Raw genomic sequence first — 27,092 nt, 5'->3', positions numbered from 1 at the left:
GTGCAGAAGTTACTTAGACTGTAACATGCGCACTGCGCTGCACAACTAATGCGAATGTGGCTCTGCCACTGTGAAGAATTAAAGTTATTTCACCCTGCAGTTTTAACAAATGGAGCTGGAAGATGTTACCTTTCCGCGCCCAAAAGGAGAGTGGCAGATCTAAAACTTATCTGTTTTGGGGAAGTGAAACCACACAAAAAAAAATCCTCAGAAAAGCACACGCCCGGACAGCGAAGAGGGTAGAAGGCTTGCAACGTTCAATTGATCGGTTTGGATCAGATAAGTCCAACAGACTGATGAACTAGCTCAGATTTCTCTGCAGGTGCAGACTAGGAGGAATTTGTGAGGCACTGCACTTTCAGACCCCAGCAGGTGAAGTGCTTGTAATTTAAGTGGAGTCATTTAATTTACTTTATTATAAGTTATTGGGGGCACAATTAATCGTTTTTGTCACTATGGACAAAAGGTTAGATTTGTTCATCTGCTTTATGTGTGATGGAATCTGGATTCAACAAGATGAATATTAACTATGCCACATAAAAAATGCACCTGAATAGCCTATGTTAATGATTTGATGGGTAAAAATAGTACATAATGGATTTTTTTTATGCTGTGACCTCTGTTGTCGTTCATCACTTACTTTATTTACTTTATTCAGTAAATAAAGCAAGACACATTTAGTTCAGAGTTCATTAGATGATATTCAGAAAGGATTTTTTATTAATTGATTTTAGTTGTCTCTACGATGAACTCTTTGCGTAAAGTCTATAATGTCTGCCCATGTGCACCAGTACTTCACCAATTTTCCCCCCTGTGTGCCACCTAGGTCCATTTACCAGTTTCAGGACCCGACCAAAACCCCCAAGTATCATTACCTTGAGAAAAAATGAGATTTGGTTAAGTATAAAACAGGCTTTAATGCCGAAAAAGATAAAATGTTACAAGCCATGCCAGTCACAGAAATGGAACAGACACAGAGTGACATTCACCGTCCAGCGCTGTGCTCCACTTAGCTCACCTTAGGGGTGACACCAAGTGAAGCAAAGATTGTAGCGCGAGTTCTGCTTTTACCTTATCCTCATTCTGTACCCTCCCTAAAGGGTAGTGTTTATCAGTTTAATTTTGTTCATGTGTGACTGTCGTCAGTCTTATGTGACATGGCTATGTAAGCATTCAGCAATGTGCATGTGAGCAGATACAAGAAATAGAGGAAAAACAAAGAATCATTTTATCCATAACTTCACTGTTGTGTGTCAGATTTGCCAGTGTACGAGAAACACAATACAAAGGTGCACGTAAAAAATAAATAAGCGATTAATTTTGTTCATTTTAAACTGTTAAAATCTACATAATTAACATTAGTTAAAGTGCTGGTCCTAATATTTCAATATTAATCAAATGGAAATTAGCATTTCTCTAAACCCAGTGTATTTGCAGCAATTTTGTATGACTATAGCTAAAATAATTATTCTGAAAAATGATCAGAACAACCAGATTGACAATTACTTTTACGATACTAATGGAACTACTAAAAGTCCTCCAATCCTAATTTATTCCTCCAGTCAAGTATTGGTTTTCTTGCAATAGTGAAATTTGTTTTTTGGTATTTCACAATCTTGGTAAATTCAGCTTTGTGCAGGCAATGTATTATGCAAAATCCACATTTTAGCCCTTAAATCCATTTTTGTGTACTTTGAGTTTGTAGGAGTACAAAAAATTTAAATGTATTCTGTCCCAGTGCTCCTTAGGTATCTTTATGTTATTTTAGGGTTAGATTTTCCAGTCTGTTCATTTTTTCTCTCTCTATAACGTTTTTCTTGCCTATGACGTCACTGCATTTGCTGTGGAACTGCTAAGCAAGTTTCGTTGCATGTAAGCAAGTCAAAATATTCAGTTCTAGCATGTATTAACACAAAATATTCCTCAAACAATCACCTGGCATCAGAGTTGGGTGGGTTGATGGCTCTGCTTCTGTTACTGCTGTTTGCTAGCTTTTAGCTGCCTCCTTGAGGATAGAGCTGTACTGCATGTTTTAGATATAACTGTTTGACTTTGTGTTTGCTATTTTTGTCTTGGGAACATGTGCAAATGCGCTCTGTGATGTTCTTGACGCTCACATTATCTAACTCCTTAATAATGTTGAGGCCTTGTTTACTTCATTCATATTGTGGTAGAATTAATATTTGAATAGGAATCTGATATGCATGGACACTATAGTTAAACTACACTCTATACTGTAGGTAGTTTGTATGGGTGGAGAGGGTGTAAATACAGCAATAACTCCATTGTGATACATTTATTTGAATACACATGGTTCTGCAGGTTGGTCATCTTCATTGTCCTACTCTGGATCATACTCTGACTCCAACATGGAAGGTTGGATGAACAAGTCTTCTGTTGTTCACATCTTTAATTAACTTTGGAATAAAAAGTTTATCTGCCAGTAGATAATTATATTGTTGCTATCAAACTACAAAACTAGCAAAATGGGGTGGAGTGGAATGCTCTACACCCTGGAGTGGGTGGGGGAATGAAATGTCTCATTCACATTTAAAAAGACTGCAGCAAAATGAGTTGCTCTAAAACATACCTCAGAACAGAGTTAAACGAGGGATCTGTGGAGCTGCAGTAACAAGGAATTCAGACCAAAGGACTGCAGTTCTACCCTATATAGACCATAAGTGAATGATTTACATGCAAAAAGGAAGGATTTAAAAGCATGATGTATCCACTTAAAATTCTTCATCTCCATTTCAACTTCCACAAGCAGGTCATCAGACATACCACTGTTCTCTGTTTGTTTGGCAAGAACACACGGACAATAGGCTTCTGGGGGGAGCGTGGATTGGCCCGTCCAGTATCAGTGGGGGTCTGCAGGACTGCTAATGAGTTGGGGGCTGAGGGAAGGGCCTGAGCTCCACCTCCAACTCCATCACCTCCCATCTTGGCCTCCAACAGGCTTGACATAGGGGAAGTGGTGCAGGAGAGGTCTGTGCCATTCCCCATGGCTTCCAGCAGCTGCTGCTCCCTCTGCTGCAGGGCGTCCAGTTTACTGGTGTACTCTTCATATGCCTGTCCAGGGACAACAAATTTTAAAAAATAGCCTTGTTGCTAATTCTGGCACGTTTACAGAAACTTCAATTAATGTGCACTGTCCGTACCAAAAAAATTAAATGATACACACAAACTACTGACTGAACAACTTCTGAGCCTCCAGACGTGTTTGAAGGCTCAGACATCTTCCATAGCAAGGCATTCTTACCTCCAAATATATGGAGGGAGGATTGTGTTCGCCTCCAAATTTCTCCAGCAGAGCCTCTAAGTGTTCCTGTGTCAGCTTTATCATCTGCTTGATGTTCCAGATCTGAGGAGAAAATACAAGAGCTGCAGAATTAAGTGAAAAATAAACCAAGCCTATTTTTATCAACATAATAATAATAAAAAAAACATTTCTAAATAACAAATGTAACTGGCTTTTGGATCATGCATATTATGCAAACTTATTCACTTCACAGCCATCACAGATATTCACTGGTCACAACCAGGCACTATAAACCATATGGGCCAAAGATTATCAAGTGCTAAAGCTGTCCAACCACTCTACTCTCATCTTCCTACTTCATTTTATGGCAGAATATTGGAAGCTGAACCAGTTCTAAGGGGAGCAACAGGGTTAGGTGGTGAAAATAGAGATGGCAGTTATGGTGCACAAAATAAAAAAAATAGCACAACAAACAAACTCTATGGAACTTATTACATTTAAACCTGGGTTCTCAGTCTATTATTTTCTGGCAAATTGTGATGTTTTCAACTACAACCTTGAAAATGCCGAAAGGCGTACTTTTTAGAAAGGCCTTCATATGCTGTAAAATATCAATCAATCAATCAATCAATCAGTCAAATTTTATTTGTAGAGCACATTTCAGCACCAAGGCATTTCAAAGTGCTTTACATCATTAAACACAAAACACAGTCATGCAACATTGAGTCCTTGTCTGAACTATCTGTGGATTAGTTCAGACAAGGAGCTATATTCTAACAAAGTACACTACCTGTTGATCTATGTAATGTTATGGTTCTGTGTGTGGCCAAACCTAAATTTTGTCACAGAGAATGAATTTTTATTTGTTTTTTGGAAGGGAAGGGGGGGTGAGAAGGGAGTGCATTAAGCATTTTTTACATATGCATGCTTCCAAACCAAATATATGGTTACTTAGGCTCTAATGTCTGAGTGTTTTTTTTTTTTAATCTTCCATCTCTTTGTCCTGTGATGGACAAGTGGCCAGTGCTCAACTCATGAAAAAGGTCATGAATGAAATAAAATTGGTCAAATTTGTATTTCAGATCATTTACCTGTTCTGTTCTCTATCTCCATTTCAACCACTAAATGTACATTGTAAAAAATGTACAAGATCTATTACTACTCGTAGGATTACCTCATCAACCACCTCTCAGCTCCCTGCAGCCACTGGTGATATGTTACCACCTGTGTCACACATCAGCAGCAATTTTGATGTCGATGATCTCATTACCCAATTTAATAACTTGTGCACAAACACTTTGAACTCTATAGCTCCTCTTCCAACCATGAAGAAAAATAGATTTTCTGAGCCATGGTTCAAGTAAACCACAGGTGTCAAACTCCAGTCCTCAAGGGTTGCAGTCCAGCAACTTTTAGATGTGCCTCTGCTGCACCACACCTGAATAGAATAATTAGATCATTAGAAAGGCTCTGGAGAACTGATCTACACAAGGAGGAGGTAATTAAGCCATTTCATTCCAATGTTTTGTACCTGTGGCACATCTAAAAACTACATGACGGTGGCCCTAGAGGACTGGAGTTTGACACCCCTGAATTAAACTATCTGCGCTCTCAGGCAAGACTGCAGGTGAGCTGAGAGGCACTGGGAAAAGGATAGGTTGCAGGTTTCTTTTGACATTCTGAAAAATTGTACTCATAATTATCAGAATACTGTAAAATCTGAAAATCAAAATTCTTGGTTGTTCTGGTTTCCTCAAACAAACATAGGCCTCAAGTGCTTTTTAAAGTCTTAGATAAAGTTAACTGTCAAAATGCATCTGCTTTTATAGCTTCTGTTGATCTTTGTAATAAATTAACATTTTTCCCTGACAAAATTTCAGCCCATAGGGGCTTTACTATTCTGCCCATGTTGAATCTTCCATCACCTCAAAGTCTCAAAGTCGGTCATGACATAAATACACGTCTACTCCTGTAAAATGTTTTCAAAATTTTGCTAGGGCTTATGGTTTTTTTGTCAGGGTCCTTGAGACCAATGCTGGGTGTCTCACAAGTATAGAAACTCTGTCTCCAGCATACTGTCTGACAGAGAAAGCCAGACCAGGTGGAGATAATTAATTACCATAGCAACATAGCTGGAGAGCTGCAGGCTATTATGGTCTGTCTGTCGTCTCTCTGCAACTTATTGGTTTTCATTGGAGTGGGAAATATTTTGTCTTTTTGTTTTAGACACATTCCTCATTATCTGCTCTTTCATTTCGAATATTAAATCAGTTAAGTTTTTGGGTTGTTTAGGTTCATTTGAGAAGACAAGCACATTTTAAATGCAACAATTTAAAATGTCTCAGCTCAGGTCTCCATTGCATTGTGGGAAAAATACATTTCCTGTGGCTATTCATATTTTTGCTTACATAAATGTATTACTTCTCAGAATTTTTCAGTGTGAATTAAAATCCTTAGTAATGTAGGTTGAAATTTTTCTAGAAAAAAACAATTATCCACTGTCTTTATTTTTTTATTTCAGACCGTGAATGAGAACCACATGTGCAAAGCTTATAGCCGTCAGTCTCGGACTAATTTCACTGTGTATGAGGTTCAGCAATTGCACTGTATTGATGAGCTGACATAGCTCATGCCAGATCCATGTTGTCAGCCAACATGCATATGTTCTTGGTTAAGCATCATGAAGCATGTAGCATTCTGATACAGGATCTAGATTAAAGGTTACATGTTAGACAGGCCACTTCTGATTTGCTTCAGGAACTTAATATGTATAGTTAATTTTGTGCTATGCTCCACAGCAAAGGGGAAAACAATGTATAAAAACCATTGAAGAACAACTCACAGCCACCTTTTTCTCATGTTCTGTCAGCCATGCCACACACACTCATTGCTATAGCAACTGACAACAAAGTCACTATCTTTTTCAGGATTCAATATCAAAAAACACTAAGAACAGAACATTCAGTCTGTTGCAGTTTTACGTTTTTAGGCTTAATGTTTATTTTGCTGCCACTGCTATTATCTAATCTAACACTCTAGTTGTTTAGTTAAATTAACCACCTACTTTACTGCACTTTTTATATTTTTTAATTGAACCAAAACACAAATGCCACATCACATCTACTTGTTATGGTTGTCAAAGTCAAACAATAATAACTTAACTACTTCCCTCCCTCCCTATTTTTTTTTCTTAATTAAAACGTTTTCCTGACCTTGTTATTTAAATATAGTGTTGACAATTGGTAGCAAAGCACTGCATTCATTTTTCTTTTATATAAAATCAGGCTTATATTTAGGACTTTGCGCATTATATTGATAACTTGACAACTAAAACCAATGGTAGTTATCGTCAGCCAACAGCTTTTTGCCCTCCGGCAGGGAAATGGGGCGTCACACTGCAAGGGGTCCATACCACTCTGGGGGGAATTCATTTGGCCCTGGTGCTTTATTCGGCTATGCTTCAGTAGCATTGATATAGAAAAAGCTTTTAAATTGCAAATTCAGATATTTCAGCCGACAGGCTCAAATCTGATTGTCATTCACATTTGGTCAATTTAATGTATGACACTATATGTGTGGCATATTAAATGTGCCAGTAGAGGAGTTAAGACGCTGAACAAAGCCTACTCCAGCAGGACAAAGACTACTCCAACCATCAAGCATGTACACAGGACCACTCAGCTCCCCCATTTATCACATATCACGGCTTCTTATTTCAGCATACAAACCAGTGAAAAAGAGAGCACTCACTAAAATAAGGTCTGTGAAATCTTGGCTTGACAGTACCACTCAGCAACTGCAGGACTGTCTAGCAACCACAGACTGGGACTTTTTCTGGCACCTGGACCTTCATCTCAGCAGTACTTGGCTACATCCATCATTGTGTTAACACCGTCACAGTAGACAGGCATATCCAGAAGCCCTGGATGAACAAGGAGGCCAAGGAACTGCTAAGGGAGAGAAATAACACTTTCAGACCAGGATACAGGGACCTGGACAGCTGAGCTCAAGCCTCTTAGAAGAGAGGCATCGGAGAGGCCAAGGCGAATTACGAGCAGAGGATTGAGGAGGAATTCAGCAGCAACAACAGCTGGCAGGTGTAGTAAGGGGTCCAGCACATCACCAACTTCAGATCCAGCAACACCATCAAAATCTCTGGCAATGCTTCACTGGAAGAGGAGCTCAATCATTTCTGTGCTCATTCTGAGGCTGAATCACCAACAGAGCCCCTACTGTAGCCAACATCCCTCCACAGCCAGACCGTCATGGCACAGGAAGTATGGAGAAACCTCAGGGAAGTGAACCACCGGAAAGCATCTGGACCTGATGGTGTGAAACGGAGGGTGCTGAAGGACTGTGCAGACCACCTACCTGGGGTTTTTACCAGCATATTTAATAATTCCCTCATCCAGTGCGCCATCCCAACATGCTTAAAGTCCTCCATCATCATCCTTCTGCCAAAAAAAGAACATTAGCAGTCTCAATGACTACTGGCCAGTGGTACTAACCCCCATCATCATGAAGCGTTTTGAGAAACTTTTTTGGAGTCGCATCACTTCTCATCTGTCACCCAAACTTGACCCCCACCAGTTTGCACGCAAAACCAACCAGTCTACAAAGGATGCCATTGCTACCGCTCTGCACACCACGTTGAGACGTGGAACAGCATAGGAGCTACATGAGGCTGCCCTGCCTGGACTTCAGCTCGGCTTTTAACACCATCATTCTGAGGAGACTAGTGAGGAAATTTCAGGACCTGGGATCACAACATCTGCTGCTGGATCATGGACTTCCTGACAGAGGATGAGAGTAGGATCCCACCTGTCCTCAGCACTGAGTGTGAGTGCTAAGCCCCACAAGGCTGTATACTAAGACCCCAACTCTACACTCTCTACACCAGGGGTGGACAACTCCAGACCTCGAGGACCGGTGTCCTGTAACTTTTAGATGCGTCTCAACACACCTGATTCAAATAATGAGGTCGTTAGCAGGACTCTGGAGAACTTGACTGCACTTGGGAGGTGATTCAGCTGTTGGATTCGAGTGTGTTGGACCAGGGAGACATCTAAGAGTTTCAGGACACCGGCCCTCCAGGACTAGAATTGCCCACCCCTGCTCTACACCCATGACTTTAGCCCCACCCACCCAAACAATACCGTCATAAAGTTTGCTGATGATACCATGGTGGAGGGGCACGTCTCTGGAGGAGAAGAGACAACATACAGAATGGAGATGGAACTGATCATCATTATAAATGGGGAAAGGGTAGAGATGGTGCCAAATTTGAGGTTCCTTGGCACCTACATCAGTGAAGACCTGACCTGAAAGGCTAACTCCACTTCAGTCCTGAAGAAGACCGTACTTCCTGAGGATTCTCTGAGAACTGAGCTCTTGGTGTCCTATCGCTGCTCTATGGAGTCGATATTGAGTCACAGCATCTCACCATGGTTCTCTAGCTGCACTGCAGAAGAGAGGAAGCAGCTCCAGAAGGTCATAAACACTGCCCAGAGACTGATTGGCTGCCCTCTTTCATGTCTGGAGGAGATGTACAGGACCTGCTGCCTCCAGAGAGCGGACCTGCTGCCTCCAGAGAGCCCGTAGCATCATCAAAGACCCCTCACGCTCTAGCCATCAACTCTTCTGACTCCTGCCCTGAGGGAGGCATTTCAGGGCAATAAAGTCAAGGACAAACAGATTAAAAACAGTATAAACTGTTTTTAATCTGTTTGTCCTTGACTTTATTGCCGTCTTTATCACACACTTGACTTTAATCTACTAATTTCATTGTGCTTTATTCATGCACAATGACATTAAAAGAAATTCTGATTCCGATTTGGGTCTTCATAAAACTTTAAAAAAAGCATGTTGAATTTCCTCTAAATCAGTCTCTCTCAAACTGTGGTCCCCAGTAAACTGGTGGTCTGTGGGCGCCCCCTATTGGTCCGCGAGGTACTGCATATAAACGACCGTTTATTTGCGGTGACGTGAGCTCAAAGTGCAATGCTACAGCTAGCTTACCAAAGGATTGTGTTAAAAATAAGGATGGAAAACTGGCTTAAATCCTGATTACTCAAAAGAAAAGCTGCAGATTATGGAGAGCCATTTCAGCCAAAATTAAATAAATAAATGGGTGAAATAAATAAACAAATGAGTAAAATAAATGAATTGCCACTCATTCTCTCAGTTCAACAAAAACAACTCTTTCTTCGATGCTCCGTAGAGCTGCCTCTGGATATTGCAGTTCACTTACGATGTACAGAAAAGTCTGCTCCTTATAGTTGGATCACAGCTGGTAGATACGAAGGTGTCCCAAACCTTCAATCGCAAGCCAACCTTCAGCAGCAGCTTCGTCCAAACTATAAAAACTCCCGACGGTGAAGTTCAGAGTCCATGAGAGCCGCCAACTTAAACACATTCTGTCTGAGTGGCCAGACGAAAAGTAAAGTCAGGAGTAATAACACTATTTTCTAATGAAGTTAATGAGCTTCAGCTTATTGATAACCCGTTAGTAGGTTGCCATCTTTCTTGAAGCGAAGGACGGTGTGACGCGAACCAACCAATTGGGGAAATTGTAGCCTGATGACGTGCCTCTCCTCATTTGCATTTATTCTTTCCCCCGCTTTTCCGAGTTTTGAGGGGAAAATAGAATGTGATGAATAAGAAAATACTAAATGAATAAGGGAAATTGGAAAATGGGAAAATTAACATTTTTTCAAACAAATGTTAAATGAAAAATAGATAAAAGAAAAATGTGTAAATACAAAAGGGATACATGAGAAATTGATTAATGAAACTGGAAAATAGAAAATTGGGTTAATGAAAAGGGAAACTGAAAAGTGGTTAAATAAAATAGATTAATGAAAAATGGGTAAATGGATAAAGGGATAAATGAAAAATGAACAAATGAAAAATAGATAAATGAATAGATAAGAAAAAGGGAAATTGAAAAATGGATCATATGAAAAATAAATAAATATTTTCATTCACTGGTTAATGAAAAAGGGAAATTGAAAAGTGGTTAAAAGAAAAATAGAATAATAAAAAACAGGTAAATGGATAAATGACAAACAGATAAATGAAAACGGAAAATAGAAAAATTGATATATGAAAAACAAAAATAAAAATAGATTAATGAAAAATGGGTAAATGGATAAAGGGCTAAATGAAAAATGGGTAAACAAAAGAGGGAAAAATTAAAATTGGACAAATGAAAATGGGAACATGAAAAATGGTTAAATTAATCTGGGAATAAATAAATGTATAATTGAACAAATATAAATGGGAATAAAAAATGACAATTATTTATTTAATTCTTTTTATTTATTCCACTAATTTTTTCATTTATTGATTTATTTTACTCATTTGTTTATTTAATTTTGGCTGAAATGGCTTTCCATAGCAGATACCAGTGGAAAGAAAACAACTCCAGAACTACTTATATGATCAGAGGAAGCCAAGTCATAGTTGCTGAGAGTGTTGCTGTGTCGTTCACTAGGGATTGGAATCATTTGAATGGTTAGGGGTAGGAATTGCTCCAGTTAGTCAGAACTGTTCTTTGTTTTTTATGACTTTGTTTGGTAATGGATGATGCCCTGCTTACAAGGTCAACAGCTATTGTTGTTTTTATTTAACTAAAAATTATTAAATACAATTGATAGAAATGGGTAAATTATTTTAATAATTATTATTATTATTAAAATAATAGAAACAAAAAAGATTTTTTGTTTCTGTTTTAAGCAACTCAAGTCTATTTTTCTTTAATTGTGCTTCTAAATCACAAATAGTCCTAGATGTTATTAATGCACACACTTGGTAGTAAAGAACAACTTCTTTTTTATTTCCATGTGCTTGATATAATCGAAAAGCTTAGAAGGAAACAAATGCACCCAGTACAACACTTTCATTCTATTGGCTGAAAGGTTGCCAGGCGACTGTGCCAAAAGGTCGTTCCATGTTTTTTAAGCGATCAGAAAGTCCAAGCAGAGACTAAGTGTGAGCGCAAAAAGTTTTGAGTACAAGTGTGACAATTTTTGAGAAGACAGACATAAAGTCCTGCTTTCAAAATGAAAATGTAAGCGAAAGTATTAAAATTTTTGAGAACAAAAGACATGAAATCCTGTTTTCAGACTGAAAATGTGTGCTCTTGGATTATGGTAGGAACATTTCAGCAAGCGAGCAGAGTTTTACAAATAAAGATTTGCTCTGAGGAGAGACTAAGTGTGAGCACGAAGAGAAGATTTGAGTACAATTATTAGAAGTTTTGAGAAGAAAGACATGAGGTCCTGTTTACAGACTGAAAATGTGTGCTCTTGGATTAGGCAGAAAAATCCCAAATAGCAGCCCAAATTTATCTGTACATCCCCAACATTAATTTTCAGTCAATTGAACAGATAAACTCTCACTTTGCACAAACTTTTAAATTTTTTTTGTGTCCATGTGAGCAACTGATCTTTGACGACTTTATCACACACAGAAAAACATTTGCCAGCTATCTGCACACCACGGTGCGCTCCGCCACACATTTCTTGAGACCAGGATGGTAGGAATTCTAGTTTCTATGGAGCTAAAACTGTCTATGGAGCTAAAACTGTCTAATAATTCACAAATGCACAGACTAAGATTGACAAATGCAAAATATTCACAAATGCACAGCACGAAATCGACAAATGCACAGGATGATCCACAAATGCGCAAGACGAAATCCACAAATGCACAGGACAAAATCCACAAATGCACAGGACGAAATCCACAAATGCACAGGACGAAATCCACAAATGCACAGGACGAAATGCACAGGACAAGATCCACAAATGCACAGGACGAAATCCACAACTGCACAGGACGAAATCCACAAATGCACAGCACGAGATTCACAAATGCAAAGGGTTGAATCCACAAATGCATAGCACGAGTTTCACAAATGCACAGAATTAGATCCACAAATGCACAGGATAACATCCACAAATGAACGGGACGAACTCCACAAATCCACAACACGAGATTCACAAATGCACAGGGTGAAATCCACAAATGCACAGCACAAGATTCACACTTACGAGCTCCTTCTGACCTGTGTGAATTTTGAGACTCCCCTGATGTCTCAAAATTCAGTGTTTTTTTTAATAAATGGTCTATCTGATTAGGTGATCAGCAACCAATCAGATAACTTCCTTTTCTCAGCCAATCATATGAACGGACCCCCATATTGGGGTAATCTATTTTTCGCCTAATCACATTAACACCCATTCCAGCAGCGCTACAGCTTAGACCTCAGCCTGTTTGTTATAGTAATTAACGATCTGCACCTGGGCCGGTCCTCTCTGTCAGACAGTATGCTGGAGATAGTTTCTATACTTGTGAGCAGGGGCGTTGCCAGGAATCTTGGGCCCCCTGACAAAAATTAAATGCCCCCCCCCTCCCTCACGCAGTTGCTGTTACAATTTCTTGAGTCTGACCCATCAAAAGTGTCACAATTTTAAAGGCTTGCAACTGCCTTGCTTTCTTTGGTCCAATACTGATAACTAGTACAATATTTTCTGCTCATGAATTTTACATGCAAGAGTAAAATTCAGTATGAATACAGTCTGCATACAGTATGCAAGTAGGTTGCTTAATTTTTTTCTATTAGTTTTAGATTACTGAAATGTCTCTCCCCATGAGCAAGTCATAGGCAACATACAATACACACATGACGCAATCCAGACTTCTCAAAAAATGCTATGTGGTTGCATTTTATTCAAGCTGCAGTATATAACTAATAAAAAATATGTTTTCTCTATATTTGTTAAAGCTGTCACGATGTTGTGACAGTTTGTTATGAGACAGATAATCTGTGAAAACAATCAATCTCCTGCACCTCGTCCCTGAACTACTATTGCTAGCTAAAGTAATGCACCGTTCTGACCAAAACAACCAATCTGAACCAGTAGGACGCTCTTAGCGCTGTCAATCAACCTCATTCACTCACTGCTAAATGTGCTAATATTGGAGAAACAATTTATTGTTACAGGAAAATCGTTTATCTGCGATCACTGATAGCTATGCTAATTGTTAAAGTAAAATTGTGAAGGTTAAAAAAATCCACCACTGAGTATTAACATGAGATTTATTTAGTATAACTTCTTTGGTACCCTGTTGGCCCCCATCTAATCGCCCATGGCTGCAGATCTGTATCTGGTGCATTAATGACCACTGAACAATGAATTCATAATATATCAACATTTCAAAATAAAACCTACAGAAAGCCCTAACAAACCTTTTAAAGTAGTAAGTATTTATGTATTTATTGTTAATCTAATGTATGCTTTGTTCTTTAAATTATCATTTGTATTATTTTGGCTGATATTACAAATTAAATAAGCAAATAATCAAACCAATATAGTCTACTAAAAGCACATTAAGAAACTTAATCATAGCAAAATGTTACCATATCAGGGTCTGCTGTGTTCCTCTCCTGATCTATTCTGTCTAGTATCGCACTGCGCCACGATGGACACTTTTTTTTTTTTTAATTGCCTGTGTTCATCCTCACTAACGTTATTCAGCCTGGGATTTGCGTCTTCCTTCTCACGTCAGTATCTTTATGAGAGGTTTTGCTTCCACAGTGAGGTTTTGCTTCAAAGACCTCACTGTGGCTGCATAGTGTCCGTCTCTAGGCAACCGTGACAACAGCGTCGGTCCGTAGCATTCAGGGGTCCTTTAGCTCCCGCGACAAGAATTTAGCTGACCTTAATATTTCCTGTGTTTTATTTTGGTCCTTATTTTTACACTTAGTAACAATGTGTGTGATAGGCGTGTCTATCGGACAATTTTAGAATACGGAACAAATCACGTCCTGTATCGGTTCAATATGGGACACTAAGGAGCCCTCCAGGGGACATGGGGATTTTTTTTTCTTTTGCGCTCCCTCGCAATAGGTTTTGCGTTCCCTCTCAATAATCTACTGATCAGTTCATGCGGCATAATTGCATACTGTAAGCCTTTTTTACGGTGGCCGCCGTACTTTCTGCTTTAATACAAGCTTATAAGGTTTTTCCATGGACTATTGAGTTATTATCGCGGGGTAATAAGTCATCTGATTGTGTCTCTATTGTGTTCGTAGTCTGAATGATTTAAATGGCTGCTTTCAGTGCCGTTCCATCTGAGCCTTAACAGACATAAACATGCAGTAAATAAATCGATTTTCAATCAGTTTTTTGCACCAAAGCGTTAATAATAATAAACACGTTTTCACTGAGACTCTATAAGAGCCATATGAATGAAATAAGTAATTATTGATATGACAGGAGCAGCGGCTTTGACACCTGGTGGTGGGCGTGTCGATGTGGGAGTGACGTCATCAAGTATGAATGGGAAGGTTACTGGCTGCTGCTGGCTCTGTATGTATGAGGAAGCGGGTGAGCTGGGTGGTCAGTCCTCGCAAAGTTTGGAGCATGATAATCAAAATTAAATAAATTGATAATTGTGACAGAACAAAGAAGAGGTTTGGTGTTGATTGATACATGGACAAATGATATTCCCCAAGTTAATCCAGTGCGGCCCTCTACCACCATTAGTTTGTTGTGTTTTATAATAATGAAACATGTTTCAACCTTATCGTCACTGTGCTTCTTTTAATTTATTTTCTCCTTCAACAGTCAGCTTCTATTCCTCTATTTAAACTACAGTAAGTAGATCATATTCTCTTTAGGTTTTCTCTGTGTGCTGCAAACTCACTAAATGCATACTCATTAGAAGCCCGAGCACCATCAGGCATGTGGTTTTTCCAAAGATTATTTATCTTTTTTTGCGTGGTTTCGCTTCTCCAAAACGGACAGATATTACGTCTGCCACGCTCCTTCTGAGCATCGCTCACCTTCTGGGCGTGGGAGGGTAACATCTATCAGCTCCATTTGTTAAAACTGTAGGGCGAGTTAAGTTTAATGTCTAGTTTTAACTTATCATACAAAGCAGAATTTTATTGTTAGCGGGAGCTGGCCTTTACTGTTTTATTGTCAATCGGTGATGTCTCGTCTTTGCTCTGCAGTGATTGAGTCTTTTGACATCATCAGTAATGCTCAACTGAGAAAAAATATATAAATTTCAGAAAACTGGTGGATGATAATTCATACATTGTTTATGTAATATATTCAGGTATTGTGCTTTAATGTAAAGTATTATAAAAGCATAATACTTTACATGAAAGAGCGATCCGGACACCGATGTTGACACTTAGGTTCTACTGTCTAGGTTACCATTAAAAATAACCAAACATCGCAACCTTACATGTGCGCATGCGCTGGTGGGTATTAGTATAACCCCACCAACTAGAATCAGCATCAATACATAATAAATATTAATATATTACAGTTTATATTTCATAGAATTTAAAAAGAAATTCAACATTCTAAACTAGGAGGTGGCACTGTTATTTTGAAGTGTAGCAGGTTGATCTATCTTATTTATGAAAGCTATGTTTAAACAGCAAGCATTGATGATGTCATCTTTACTGGATTATCTCAGTCTCAAAACTGGATTAAATCCAGTATGTATATGAATTTGAGACAATCATTACTTCAGATTTCTTGAAAGATCAACTTCTACATAGACTTTTGTGAATTAATGAGGAAAATTTTTCTCTTGCATAGTGTCATCATAATGTGCTGTGTGAGTGACCCAGTGAAGTTGCTTCTTCAAGTTGAAACTCCCAGCCGCTTACTATGGAGTGAAAATAGTCTCAAAATATCTGTGCATGTCTAAAAAGACTTGTGCGTGCGTAAAAGGATCTGTGTGTGTGTAAAAATATCTGTGCGTGTGTACTACCGGATTTGTAAATGTTAAAAATAAAAGAAACCTTCTCCTACGCCTATAAATGTTTTTAAAAAGTACACACAAATAACCTGGTACACACACACAAAACTGCATTTACACATAGATCCGGTTACGTGTGCACAAGTATTTTTGAGACTCATTTGACGCTTCGGGGAGCTCCCAGATTTGTGTATAGATGCTGCGTTTACATGCTAGTAAAAGCTGGGTGATCTGAGTTTTGCTCCAAGTCTAGTGTTTTTATCCTCTGACATTTCTCACTGTGCTTGTGCCGAAGTGGCAAATATGTTAGTTCGGTGGAAAACGGTATATCTCAGCACTTCCTTATAATATTCTAAAATTATTTACAGACATATTGTGCATTTTTGAGCGGTACAGGAGACTAAGTAGTCTGAAAAAGGACTACTGGGTGGCGGAATGGTTTGCTGGCTAGAAAAATAGGCAGGCAAACCTACAAGCAAGACGGAGTGTTCCGGTGGTCCGGTGGTTACCCAAGGCAGACAGGTCATAGGTGAGGAGCCAGACAAAGTGCAGCCTGAAGACCCCTTATGACGGAAAACAACTTTGGATCTGGCGGTCCCTCGCCCGGACAAGGGTCACCGGGATCCCCTCTGGAGCCAGGCCTGGAGGTGGGGCATGATGGCGAGCGCCTGGTGGCCAGGCTTTCCCCCACAGAGCCCGGCCGGGCTCAGCCCGAAGAGGAGACGTGGGTCCCCCTTCCAATGGGCTCACCACCTGTCGGAGGGCCCAAAGGGGTCGGGTGCAGTGTGTTACGGGTGGCAGCCGAGGGAGGGGACCTTGGCAGTCTGATCCTCTGCTGCAAAAGCTGGCTCTTGGGACGTGGAACGTCACCTCTCTGGTGGGGAAGGAACCGGAGCTAGTTAATCAGTTAGTTAATCCCCGATCTGAACTCAAGTGGTGTTCTGCTGTTGGACTTCTGTGCTCGTCACGGATTGTCCATCACGAACACCATGTTAAGGCATAAGGGTGTCCATATGTGCACTTGGCACCAGGACACCCTAGGCCACAGTTCGATGATCGATTTTGTCATCGTTTCATCGGATCTGCGGCCATATGTCTTGGACACTCGGGTGAAGAGAGGTGCGGAGCTGTCCACTGACCACTACCTGGTGGTGAGTTGGCTCCGGTGGTGGGGGAGGAAGCCGGTCAGACCTGGCAGGCCCAAAAGTGTAAGTAGGGTCTGCTGGGAACGTCTGGCGAAGTCCCCTGTGAGACGGAGCTTTAACTCCCATCTCCGCCAGAACTTCGAACAAGTTCCGGGGGAGGTGTTCCGTGCCTCCATGTTCCGTGCCTCCATTGCCGAGGCGGCTTATCGGAGCTGCTGGTCCACCATTCTGGTCCACCATCTGGCGTCTCTGGGGGGGGAGCAGTGGAGCACCAACACTGTTTATAGTGGGGATGGTGTGCTGCTGACCTCAACTCGAGACATTGTGGGCCGTTGGGCGGAATACTTCGCATACCTCCTCAATCCCAACAACATGTCTTTTGTTGAGGAAGCTGAGCCTGGGGACTGTGGGTTGGGCTCTCCAATCTCTGGGGACGAGGTCGCCGAGGTAGTCAAAAAGCTCCTTGGTGGCAGGGCTCCGGGGTGGATGAGATCCGCCCGGAGTTCCTTAAGGCTCTGGATGTTGTAGGGTTGTGTTGGCTCACGCGACTCTGCAATATCGCATTGACATCGGGGGCAGTTCTTCTGGATTGGTAGACTGGGGTGGTGGTCCCCCTGTTCAAAAAGGGGGACGGGAGGGTGTGCTCCAATTACAGGGGGGTCACACTCTTAAGCCTCCCTGGTAAGGTCTATTCAGGGGTCCTGGAGAGAAGGGTCCGTTGGATAGTCGAACCTCGGATTCAGGAAGAGCAGTGTAGTTTTCGTCCTGGTCGTGGAACACTGGAGCAGCTCTACACCCTCAGCAGGGTCCTGGAGGGTGCATGGGAGTTCGCCCAACCAGTCTACATGTGTTTTGTGGACTTGGAGAAGGCATTCGATCGTGTCTCTAGGGAAGCCTTGTGGGGGGTTCTCCGGGAGTATGGGGTACTGGGCCCTTTGATAAGGGCTGTCAGGTCCCTGTATGACCGGTGTCAGAATCTGATCCGCATTGCCGGCAGTAAGTCGGGCTCATTTCCGGTGAGAGTTGGACTCCGCCAAGGCTGCCCTTTGTCACCGATTCTGTTCATTACTTTCATGGACAGAATTTCTAGGCGCAGCCGAGGTGTTGAGGGGATCTGTTTTGGTGGCCTTAGGATCACATCTCTGCTTTTTGCGGATGATGTGGGCCTATTGGCTTCATCAAGCCATGATCTGCAGCTCTCGCTGGAGAGGTTCGCGGCCTAGTGTGAAGCGGCCGGGATGAGACCTAGTGCCTCCAGATCCGAGGCCATAGTCTTGAGCCGGAAAAGGGTAGAGTGCCGGGACAGGGGGGTCGTCCTGCCTCAAGTGGAGGAGCTTAAGTATCTGGAGAGCTTGTTCAAGAATGAGGGAAGAAGGGAGCGGGAGATCGACAGGCGGATTGGGGCAGCATCTGCCGTGAAACGGGCGTTGTACCCGTCCGTCGTGGTGAAGAGAGAGCTGAGTCAAAAAGCGAAGCTCTCGATATACCGGTCGATCTACGTTCCCACCCTCATCTATGGTCATGAGCTTTGGGTCATGACCGAAAGAACGAGATCATGGATACAAGCGGCCGAAATGGGTATCCTCCCTTAGAGATAGGGTGAGAAGCTCAGTCATCCGGGAGGGACTCAGAGTATGCCGCTGCTCCTCCACGTCGAGAGGAGCCAGTTGAGATGGATGCCTCCTGGACACCACCCTGGTGAGGTGTTCCGGGCACGTCCCACTGGGAGGAGGCCTCAGGGAAAACCCAGGACATGCTGGAGGGACTATGTCTCTCGGCTGGGCTGGGATCGCCTTGGGGTTCCCCCAGAGGAGCTGGAAGAGGTGGCTGTGGAGAGGGAAGCCTGGGCCTCCCTTCTGAAGCTGCTGCCCCCGCGACCTGATCCCGGATAAGCGGAAGAAAATGGATGGATGGATAGATGGATGGATAAATGGTTTCAGATTACGTTTTATATATCTGGTATTTTGATACTCTGCCCTCCTCATATGTTTCTATTAGCGGGAGCTAATGTTTGTGTGAGCTATGCTACGTTAGCTGTTGGGAGCTAACGTAGTATTTTTACTGTCACACTCAGCACAGTTTGATAGTCTATCTTCAGTCTTAACTTTAACCCATGTTGATCTAGTTTTATGATTCCGAAGTCGGCAAGCATCTTCAGGAGATTATGGCAGTTATGGATGTTGGTCATTATCACTGAAACCGTATTTTGTTGCTTCAGCAGCATTGAAGGTAGACCTGCTCCAGCAGGAGTATTGTCTGCTGTAAACTTTATTCACCAGAACAAACTGAAAGATACTTCATTTATGTTGACTTCAACATATTTAAGGATTTAGTCTAATGTTCACACATAGGCCTCTCACAATAATCAATAAATCAATTAATCGGATGATAAATTAACACAAACTCAATCATTTCCATTGGCCTGATTTATTGTTTCTCTTTTTTTCCTTTCTACCAAAAACTGAATGATAAAAGTCTTTAGTTTGGTACTTTGGTCTCGATTAGCCCTTATTTTGAAAACTAACTGTTTACAAAGACTTCAAAGTTCATTAGTTGTTTTATTTATTCTGGATATTAAAAATGTCTTCCGGTTCTAGTGTTAAATGTTCATTAGAATTTAAAGTTTAATGACCTTTAATAATGTGTTCTTGCATTATTATTTCGTCATTACCATTATATTACTTAAAAATGGTTTCAAAAGAACAATATCGTTTGTTGAGAACTTCTGCAACAATTTAACATGTACAGTAAAATTTTTCATGGTGACAGACCTATTCACACATCCTCCAGAATCTTCAGATTAAACTGTGTTTGTGTCTGGATCTCTGAAATCCACAGAGACCCCATTTCATTGGCCCTTAAACAAATATATACCGTATTTTCCGCACTATAAGACGCACCTAAAAACCTTCAATTTCCTCAAAAGCCGACAGTGCGCCTTATAATCCGGTGCGCCTTATATATGGACCAATATTGAGCCACAACAGGTCCAGCAACGGACCTTACCACAGGGGCCGCGTTTCATTGGCTAATGCCCATTTTAGGTCACAGTGCAGCTACCACGTGCGTGACCGTCTCACAAACACAAGCTACAGTAGTAAACATATGCTAATGTACATTGTGGACCATCAAAACCATGAATGCCGACTTACCCAGCCTTGCAAGAACAACAGGCATCAGTGATCTTGTCCACAGCTATATTTATGCTGAGGGTGTGAGGATCTGCTGTTTTCCTCATCTATCGGTAGCTTTTAGCTGTGACGCGCACAATGTTGGAGGCATCCAGTGGCTCAAACACCTTGATGTCGTCCAAAAAAGATGACATGAACTTGTTGGTTCCCCTGTCCATTGTCGTGGCTGATATGTTGTGAAAATCCGGCAGAAATGCTACGCTAATTAACTCAGATCGAAATGAAAGACGTCATGTTTACACAGACATGCAGTAGGCTGCTTACGTAGTTGGTCCACTACTGTAAGCAGCCGCCAACTTCTTTTTCCCCGTAGAAGAAGTAGTGCGCGGTGCATGCTGGGATAGTTGTCAGAACACTGGTTTGTTAATAAAGTTTGATAATACATTTAAAGGGGGGGAGGGGCAGGGGAAGAGAGACAGAGACTGCAGCGGCAGCGTGTCGGTTGGTCTGTGTTACCCAGAAAGCAGTTGGGCATAATATCGCAACACCAACACCGTGAGTGAAACAACGACTGGGCCAGCCTACTATATAAAGTACTCGGGGACCATTTCTTTATTAATGTGGATGTGTAATAATAGAGTATGAAGCGTCTATTCTATGCGCCTTATAATGCGGTGCGCCTAATGTATGAAAAAAGTCCTAAAATAGGCCATTCATTGAAGGTGCGCCTTATAATCCGGTGCGCCTTATAGTGCGGAAAATACGGTACTTTGTCTGCAAACCAGGACAAACCTGCTGTTCCTGTTTGTCTTCATTTCAAGTTGATTAATGTAGATTAATGTATTCAAATTTAGATTTTCACAAGCAGTAAATTTCTTTCTCAATTGATATTTTGACACACTTGACGGCTAATAAACACATACACAAGAAAATAAATATTTAAAATAAATACTTAAAGCACCACTGCAAAAGTATCCTCCACAGAAAAACATTTAATGTAAAACATTTGATCAACATATAAAGAAAAATTTCTACATACATTGTGATGATTCAAGTAATTTTCAGGTTCAGTAATGTTCTGTCACAGTCAGGTTTGTCAGTGCATCAGCTGTTCAGGAAAATCAAAAAAAAATTCTAACACTGTCTATTTGTACTTTTCTCTGCATCTTCAGACAATCTGCAGCAGCTGAGATTCTAGGAGGTTCAACACCAAAACCTGAAGCTTCAAACTGAGCCGTCAACTGGACCAAGGCGCCTTTCAAACAACTACAGTAGTTAACCTGCTCTGTTGGTAGACATTATGGTGTCTCCTCAATCTGTAGACTGACCTTGCTCATCTTTGAATATACAGCTTTATGGTGTTTTCTTTTGTTAATTGATTATAGTAAATATTTGAACATCCATGTAAGTTTTAAAACATTTCATTGTTAACTTTAGGTAGCTATGAAACCATCCCTGTTAATCTGAACATATTTTGTTACAGATTCAACATATTTGTTGCAATCTTAAATATTTAATCTGTCCTTTGTGTGCAGTGAAATGAACATTAAAGTTAATTCAGGAAACATTTTTATCATCTTCTACAGTATAAATTGAATGATGCCTCTATTAAAATCATATATTTGTGAGATCAAACTTTTTTTTCTGTCATAAAGCAGTGGTCAAACTATGGGTAAATGTTTGTAATTTACTTTCAACAAATGGAAACCAAAATGGCATTAATGTAAAGACACTATGAATACTCCTCATCTACCTCAACACAGGTAAAATTTCCACTGTATGCAGGTAAATGTGATTACGATAGAGTGAAAATTGTACAGCAGGGCTTTAAACTCCAGTTCATAAGGGTCGGTGTCCTCCAATCTTTAGATGTCTCTTCTTTAACGCACCTGAGTCAAATCATGAGGTTAGGGGTCATTAGCAAGACTCAGCTATCTAGTCTTGCTCTCTTTGAAGAATAACTTCAAAGTTATTTGAAGTTATTCAAATAACTTCAAATAACTCTTTGAAGAATCTAAATTAATGAGCTACAACATAATTTAATTTCCCTTTGTGATAAAGTATTTTTGAAATTTAAAGTTCCACAACCTTTTTACAGTACTTTCTTCTAAATATTACAGCCGGCTTTGTGATCCCAGTCTAATAGGATGTCTGCATAGTGTATTGCAAAATTAGCCAGGTTTAGTAAAAATGTACAATTATTGTTACCTTGAAAAGCATGAAAGTTGGTACAGTTGTAAAAACAGGCACTTTTTCTGATTGCCCTGTTGATGTAGCCATTTGTTTAAAATTAATGTTTAAAATACGGGATTTACATTTAAAAATAGTACATCAGTTCTTTTTTAAAATGTTCAAAACAAGCTACATGTTCAAAATCCCAAAATGTCTGGGAATCCTTTAAAATGGACATGGTCTATGGAGGACAGAGTCCTGGTGGATCAGGTTCTTTCACAGGATGTTGGAGTCATTCTTACAGTCTGAAGGATTTCAAGCTTCAGAGATTCCTAAAGGACACAAAGAAATAAATATTTTATTTTAATCACTTGCTGTTAGTTGATTTTTTAAATTATATTCAGGGATGTACACACCCATTAACTACCAATCAAAACTTATTATATTTCCAAGGGAGGCAAAGGACAGTGAGAGCGCGAGGTGTAGCGGCAGATAGCATGTTCAGATAGCTATCTGCCAAAATAGCTATCTGATCTGGCTGGTAGGTTAAATAAAATAAAAACAGCACTTTGTGTTTCTGAAAAGCGTGACTTAAGTGAATTATTACACTGGTATTATAATTTATCATTTAAGGACCAGGGATTTATAACAATTCATAATATACAAAGCCTATTATTATCTTGAATAAACTATGTGGAAAGATGCTAGCCCGATGCTAATAGCATGCAGAAGTGCTAGCATAGCTCGGTAGCATATCTTACTCACGAGAGCTCTGCTGCTATGCTAATATAGGAGTTAGGTGTGCTGAAGATCGCTAGCTTGTGATTATAGTTGCACAATTAAATCGATTAACATTAATAATGATAACGTGGGGATAAATGGCTAAATACATAAGATAGATATTTCACTTACCGCTCCTCTGTCGCCGTCAGAAGCCAGGCTGAGGTCTAAACTGTCGGTGCTTCATCATGGCTACAGCGCTGCTGGAATGGGTTAATGTGATTGGCTGAAAAACAGGTTACCCATGGGGGTCCATTCACATGATAGACCATTTATAAAAATTTTTTTAAAAAAACACTGTGAATTTTGAGACGTCAGGGGAGTCTCAATATTTACACAGGCCACAAGGAGCTTGAGTGTGAATCTCGTCCTGTTATGGCAAGCCGTTTTAACATAAATTTGGTTTCGTCTGACTATCCGTAATTACATTCCAGATATCCAAAAATGTATTTTGACTAGACAAAACTACATTTTGACTATCCGGAATGGTAATTTAAGATATCTGTATTTACATTCTGACTAGTAAGAATAATAATTCAAGATATCTTCAATTACATTTTGACTAGTCAAAATTCCTTTCAAGATATCTCAAATGATGTCACTGGATCTGTCATTTGACGGGACACATATCCGTAATTACAATTTAAGATATCATGAACGTAATTATCTCTAGTCAAAATTACAATTTCAGATATCTGAGTTAAGAATGATATGGAAGCCTCTTTGTGGTGTCCCAACAGTTGCCTGCAGAATTTTATGTTTCCTACACAAAATTGTCAGTAAATGCCACAAATTAGAAAGAGCTTGACAATGTTGGAAATGCGGAAATAGCAAAACTTCATAAACTATAAGAGTGCTTCTGATATCTGTAAAGAATTTCCTGTTTATTCATTTCCGACGAACCGAATGCATTTAAAAACAGCTTTGAAAAGCTAAAATTGCTATTGTCAAACCATTTTCAACATGAAAGTGGCACATTTTCAAACATCTTTTTTTGTTTTCTCTATTTTTCATTGTTTTATTTTAATGCAATTTGAAAGATTACTTTCAAATTGCAACGCAAGTCAGGAACGTTTTGACTAGACAGAATACTAATTCAAGATATCAGTAATGTCATTCTGACTAGTCGGAATGTCAATTTAAGATATCTTAAATAGAAAAGCTGTGTAATTCAAGATATCTCTAATTCATTTAGAGATATCTTAAAAGGAATTTTGAGTAGTCAAAATTACAATTCAAGATATCTTTAATTTAGTTTTGTCTAGTCATCATTTGCTTTTAAAATATCTATAATTTAGTTTTCACTAGTCAAAGCTATTTCTCCTATCCAAAAATACATTTAAGATATCTTGAATTATGGAGTCATTAGAGATATCTTTAATTAGAATTATGACTAATCAAAACCAAAATCGAGATATCTTGAATTTACTTTATGACTAGTCATATTTTAACTGTACATATCTGAAATGTGTATGGCAAGCCGTTTTAACATAAATTCGGTTTTGTCTGACTATCCGTAACTGCGTTCCAGATATCTAAAAATGCATTTTGACAAGACAAAACTACATTTTGACTATCCGGAATGGTAATTTAAGATATCTGTATTTACATTCTGACTAGTAAGAATAACAATTCAAGATATCTTCAATTACATTTTGACTAGTCAAAATTCCTTTCAAGATATCTCAAATGATGTCACTGGATCTGTCATTTGACGGGACACATATCCATAATTACGATTTAAGATATCTTCAACATAATTATGACTAGTCAAAATTTCAATTTTAGATATCTGAATTAAGAACGACATGGAAGCCCCTTTGTGCTGTCCAAACAGTTGCATGCAGAATTTTGTTTCCTGCACAAAACTGTCAGTAAATGCCACAAATTAGAAAGAGCTCGACAATCTTGGAAATGCGAAGATAGCAAAACTTCATAAACTATAAGACTGCTTCTAATGTCTACAAAGAATTTCCTGTTTATTCATTTCCGACGAACCGAATGCACTTAAAAACAGTTTTGAAAAGCTAAAATTGCTATCATCAAACCATTTTCAACATGAAAGTGGCACATTTTCAAACATCTTTTTTTGTTTTCTCTATTTTTCATTGTTTTATTAAACTTTCAAATTGCAACGCAAGTCAGGAACGTTTTGACTAGACAGAATACTAATTCAAGATATCAGTAATGTCATTCTGACTAGTCGGAATGTCAATTTAAGATATCTTAAATAGAAAAGCTGTGTAATTCAAGATATTTCTAACTCATTTAGAGATATCTTAAAAGGAATTTTGACTAGTCAAAATTACAATTCAAGATATCTTTAATTTAGTTTTGTCTAGTCATCATTTGCTTTTAAAATATCTATAACAGTGGTTCCCAAACTTTTTCTTCTGCGCACCCCCAGTGGTTTCCAAACATTATCTGTTCCCCCCAATATGGATTACAAATGGCTGTCTGGTTGAAACGACGCGTGTGACGGGGAGGGGGACATCGACTTTTTTGGGGGCAAAATGAATGTACGTAGCTGAAAATAGACACCAACATCGGTAGCCTACAAGCTACTTGTTAAACTTAAAGTTCTGTATTGATATTAGCTAGTCATCTTTTAGCTAACATTACCTGCATCCAACAGCTTTACTCAACTCAGCCGGTTAGTTTGGAGGGAAAAACTGTGAAAAGTTCTTTGCGTTTTGCTGGTTTGCTGCCGTGATTCTAGCACAAACCTACGTAGCTCCGCCCAGCAGCAGCAGGTCTCCTTCACAGGTGGAAACCCAGCGCGAGCGTCGTAGCGCTCATGTTGCGTTTAAAGGCGGCTCGGAAAAACAGGTTACATGTTAACAACGGATTAAACAGTTTTAACTGCTGATAAAAGTGACAGAGGACACAAATATGGGAAGTGTGGAAGCCTCTACTGTATCAAATTGACATAGGAATAACAGAGAGTTGGCCATTCTAAGGTAAAAACCCAGTGCATACATCTGAAATGTGTTTTCAGATACACATTTTTTAGCTCCATAAGTTTCTGGTTCATCTGTAAACAAACACTTACGCTAAGCATCAGCTACACAGCTGGAGCGCAGCTTGCAGTGATCGGTCTATCTCCACTCCACCTGTATCCACCGCACACAAGTAACACCAGCCAGCAGCTAAGGGAGAAAGGCTATTGTATACCATTGCACAAAGCCAGTCAATTTAAGGATGCCCGAAAAACAATAAAAATCCGGACATGTTCAGGGAATAACAGTGTTAATCAACAACTCTTTGGTGGAAGTGAGTGCATTGAGCAACACAAATAATTATCTGACCGCAATACGTGGGACTAAATAGTAAAACAGCATTTAACTAAGCTTCGCGGCAGATCATTTGCCTCGGGGAATTCTAATAATTGAGGTACTCGAATCATTTGATGAATCGTTACAGCCCTAATTCACTGACTTTTCTGTGGATTGAATCTCCTAATAATTTGTGAAAAAAATTTCACCTAAATTCTTTTGTACATCATATCTAAGGCCTAGTCCACACTGGGAAAATTAACACATTTTCATGTGTTTCACCAAAAACAATTGTAGAAACTCAGACCAAAGTGAAGATTTAAGGAAACCCCACTTTGGTCTTAAAGTATTTATGCAAATGGGAAAACGCCGATTTAGGGTCCCACACGTTACAGTCAGCATTACACCCGTACTATGCAACAAATAACACAATATAACCACATACTTGCTTTGAGATGATTTCCAGTTGACATTGTCTTTTGTTTCATGAACTTCATATTCTAATATGCTACTTAAAAGTAATTCAACCTATATGTCC

The 27,092-nt window shown here is 39.7% G+C and overlaps 1 protein-coding gene across 1 annotated transcript in view; it reads right to left on the bottom strand.

Annotated features, from left to right (window-relative positions):
• Positions 1–27,092, bottom strand: part of braf (B-Raf proto-oncogene, serine/threonine kinase) — a 70,820-nt gene that overhangs the window by 39,470 nt on the left and 4,258 nt on the right. Inside the window, exons 2-3 of the mRNA XM_088003250.1 lie at positions 3,263–3,364; positions 2,785–3,072 (exon numbers count right to left, since the gene is read on the bottom strand). Of these exons, the coding sequence (XP_087859376.1) occupies positions 2,785–3,072; positions 3,263–3,364 (390 nt within the window). The remainder of the gene's footprint in view (positions 1–2,784; positions 3,073–3,262; positions 3,365–27,092) is intronic.

This window comes from Poecilia mexicana, unplaced genomic scaffold (assembly GCF_051168715.1).
Source record: "Poecilia mexicana isolate PSO_F unplaced genomic scaffold, ASM5116871v1 scaffold_23, whole genome shotgun sequence".
NCBI lineage: Eukaryota > Metazoa > Chordata > Actinopteri > Cyprinodontiformes > Poeciliidae > Poecilia > Poecilia mexicana.
Note: the sequence above shows the minus strand (reverse complement) of the source record. Positions and strands in the feature narration are given on the sequence as shown.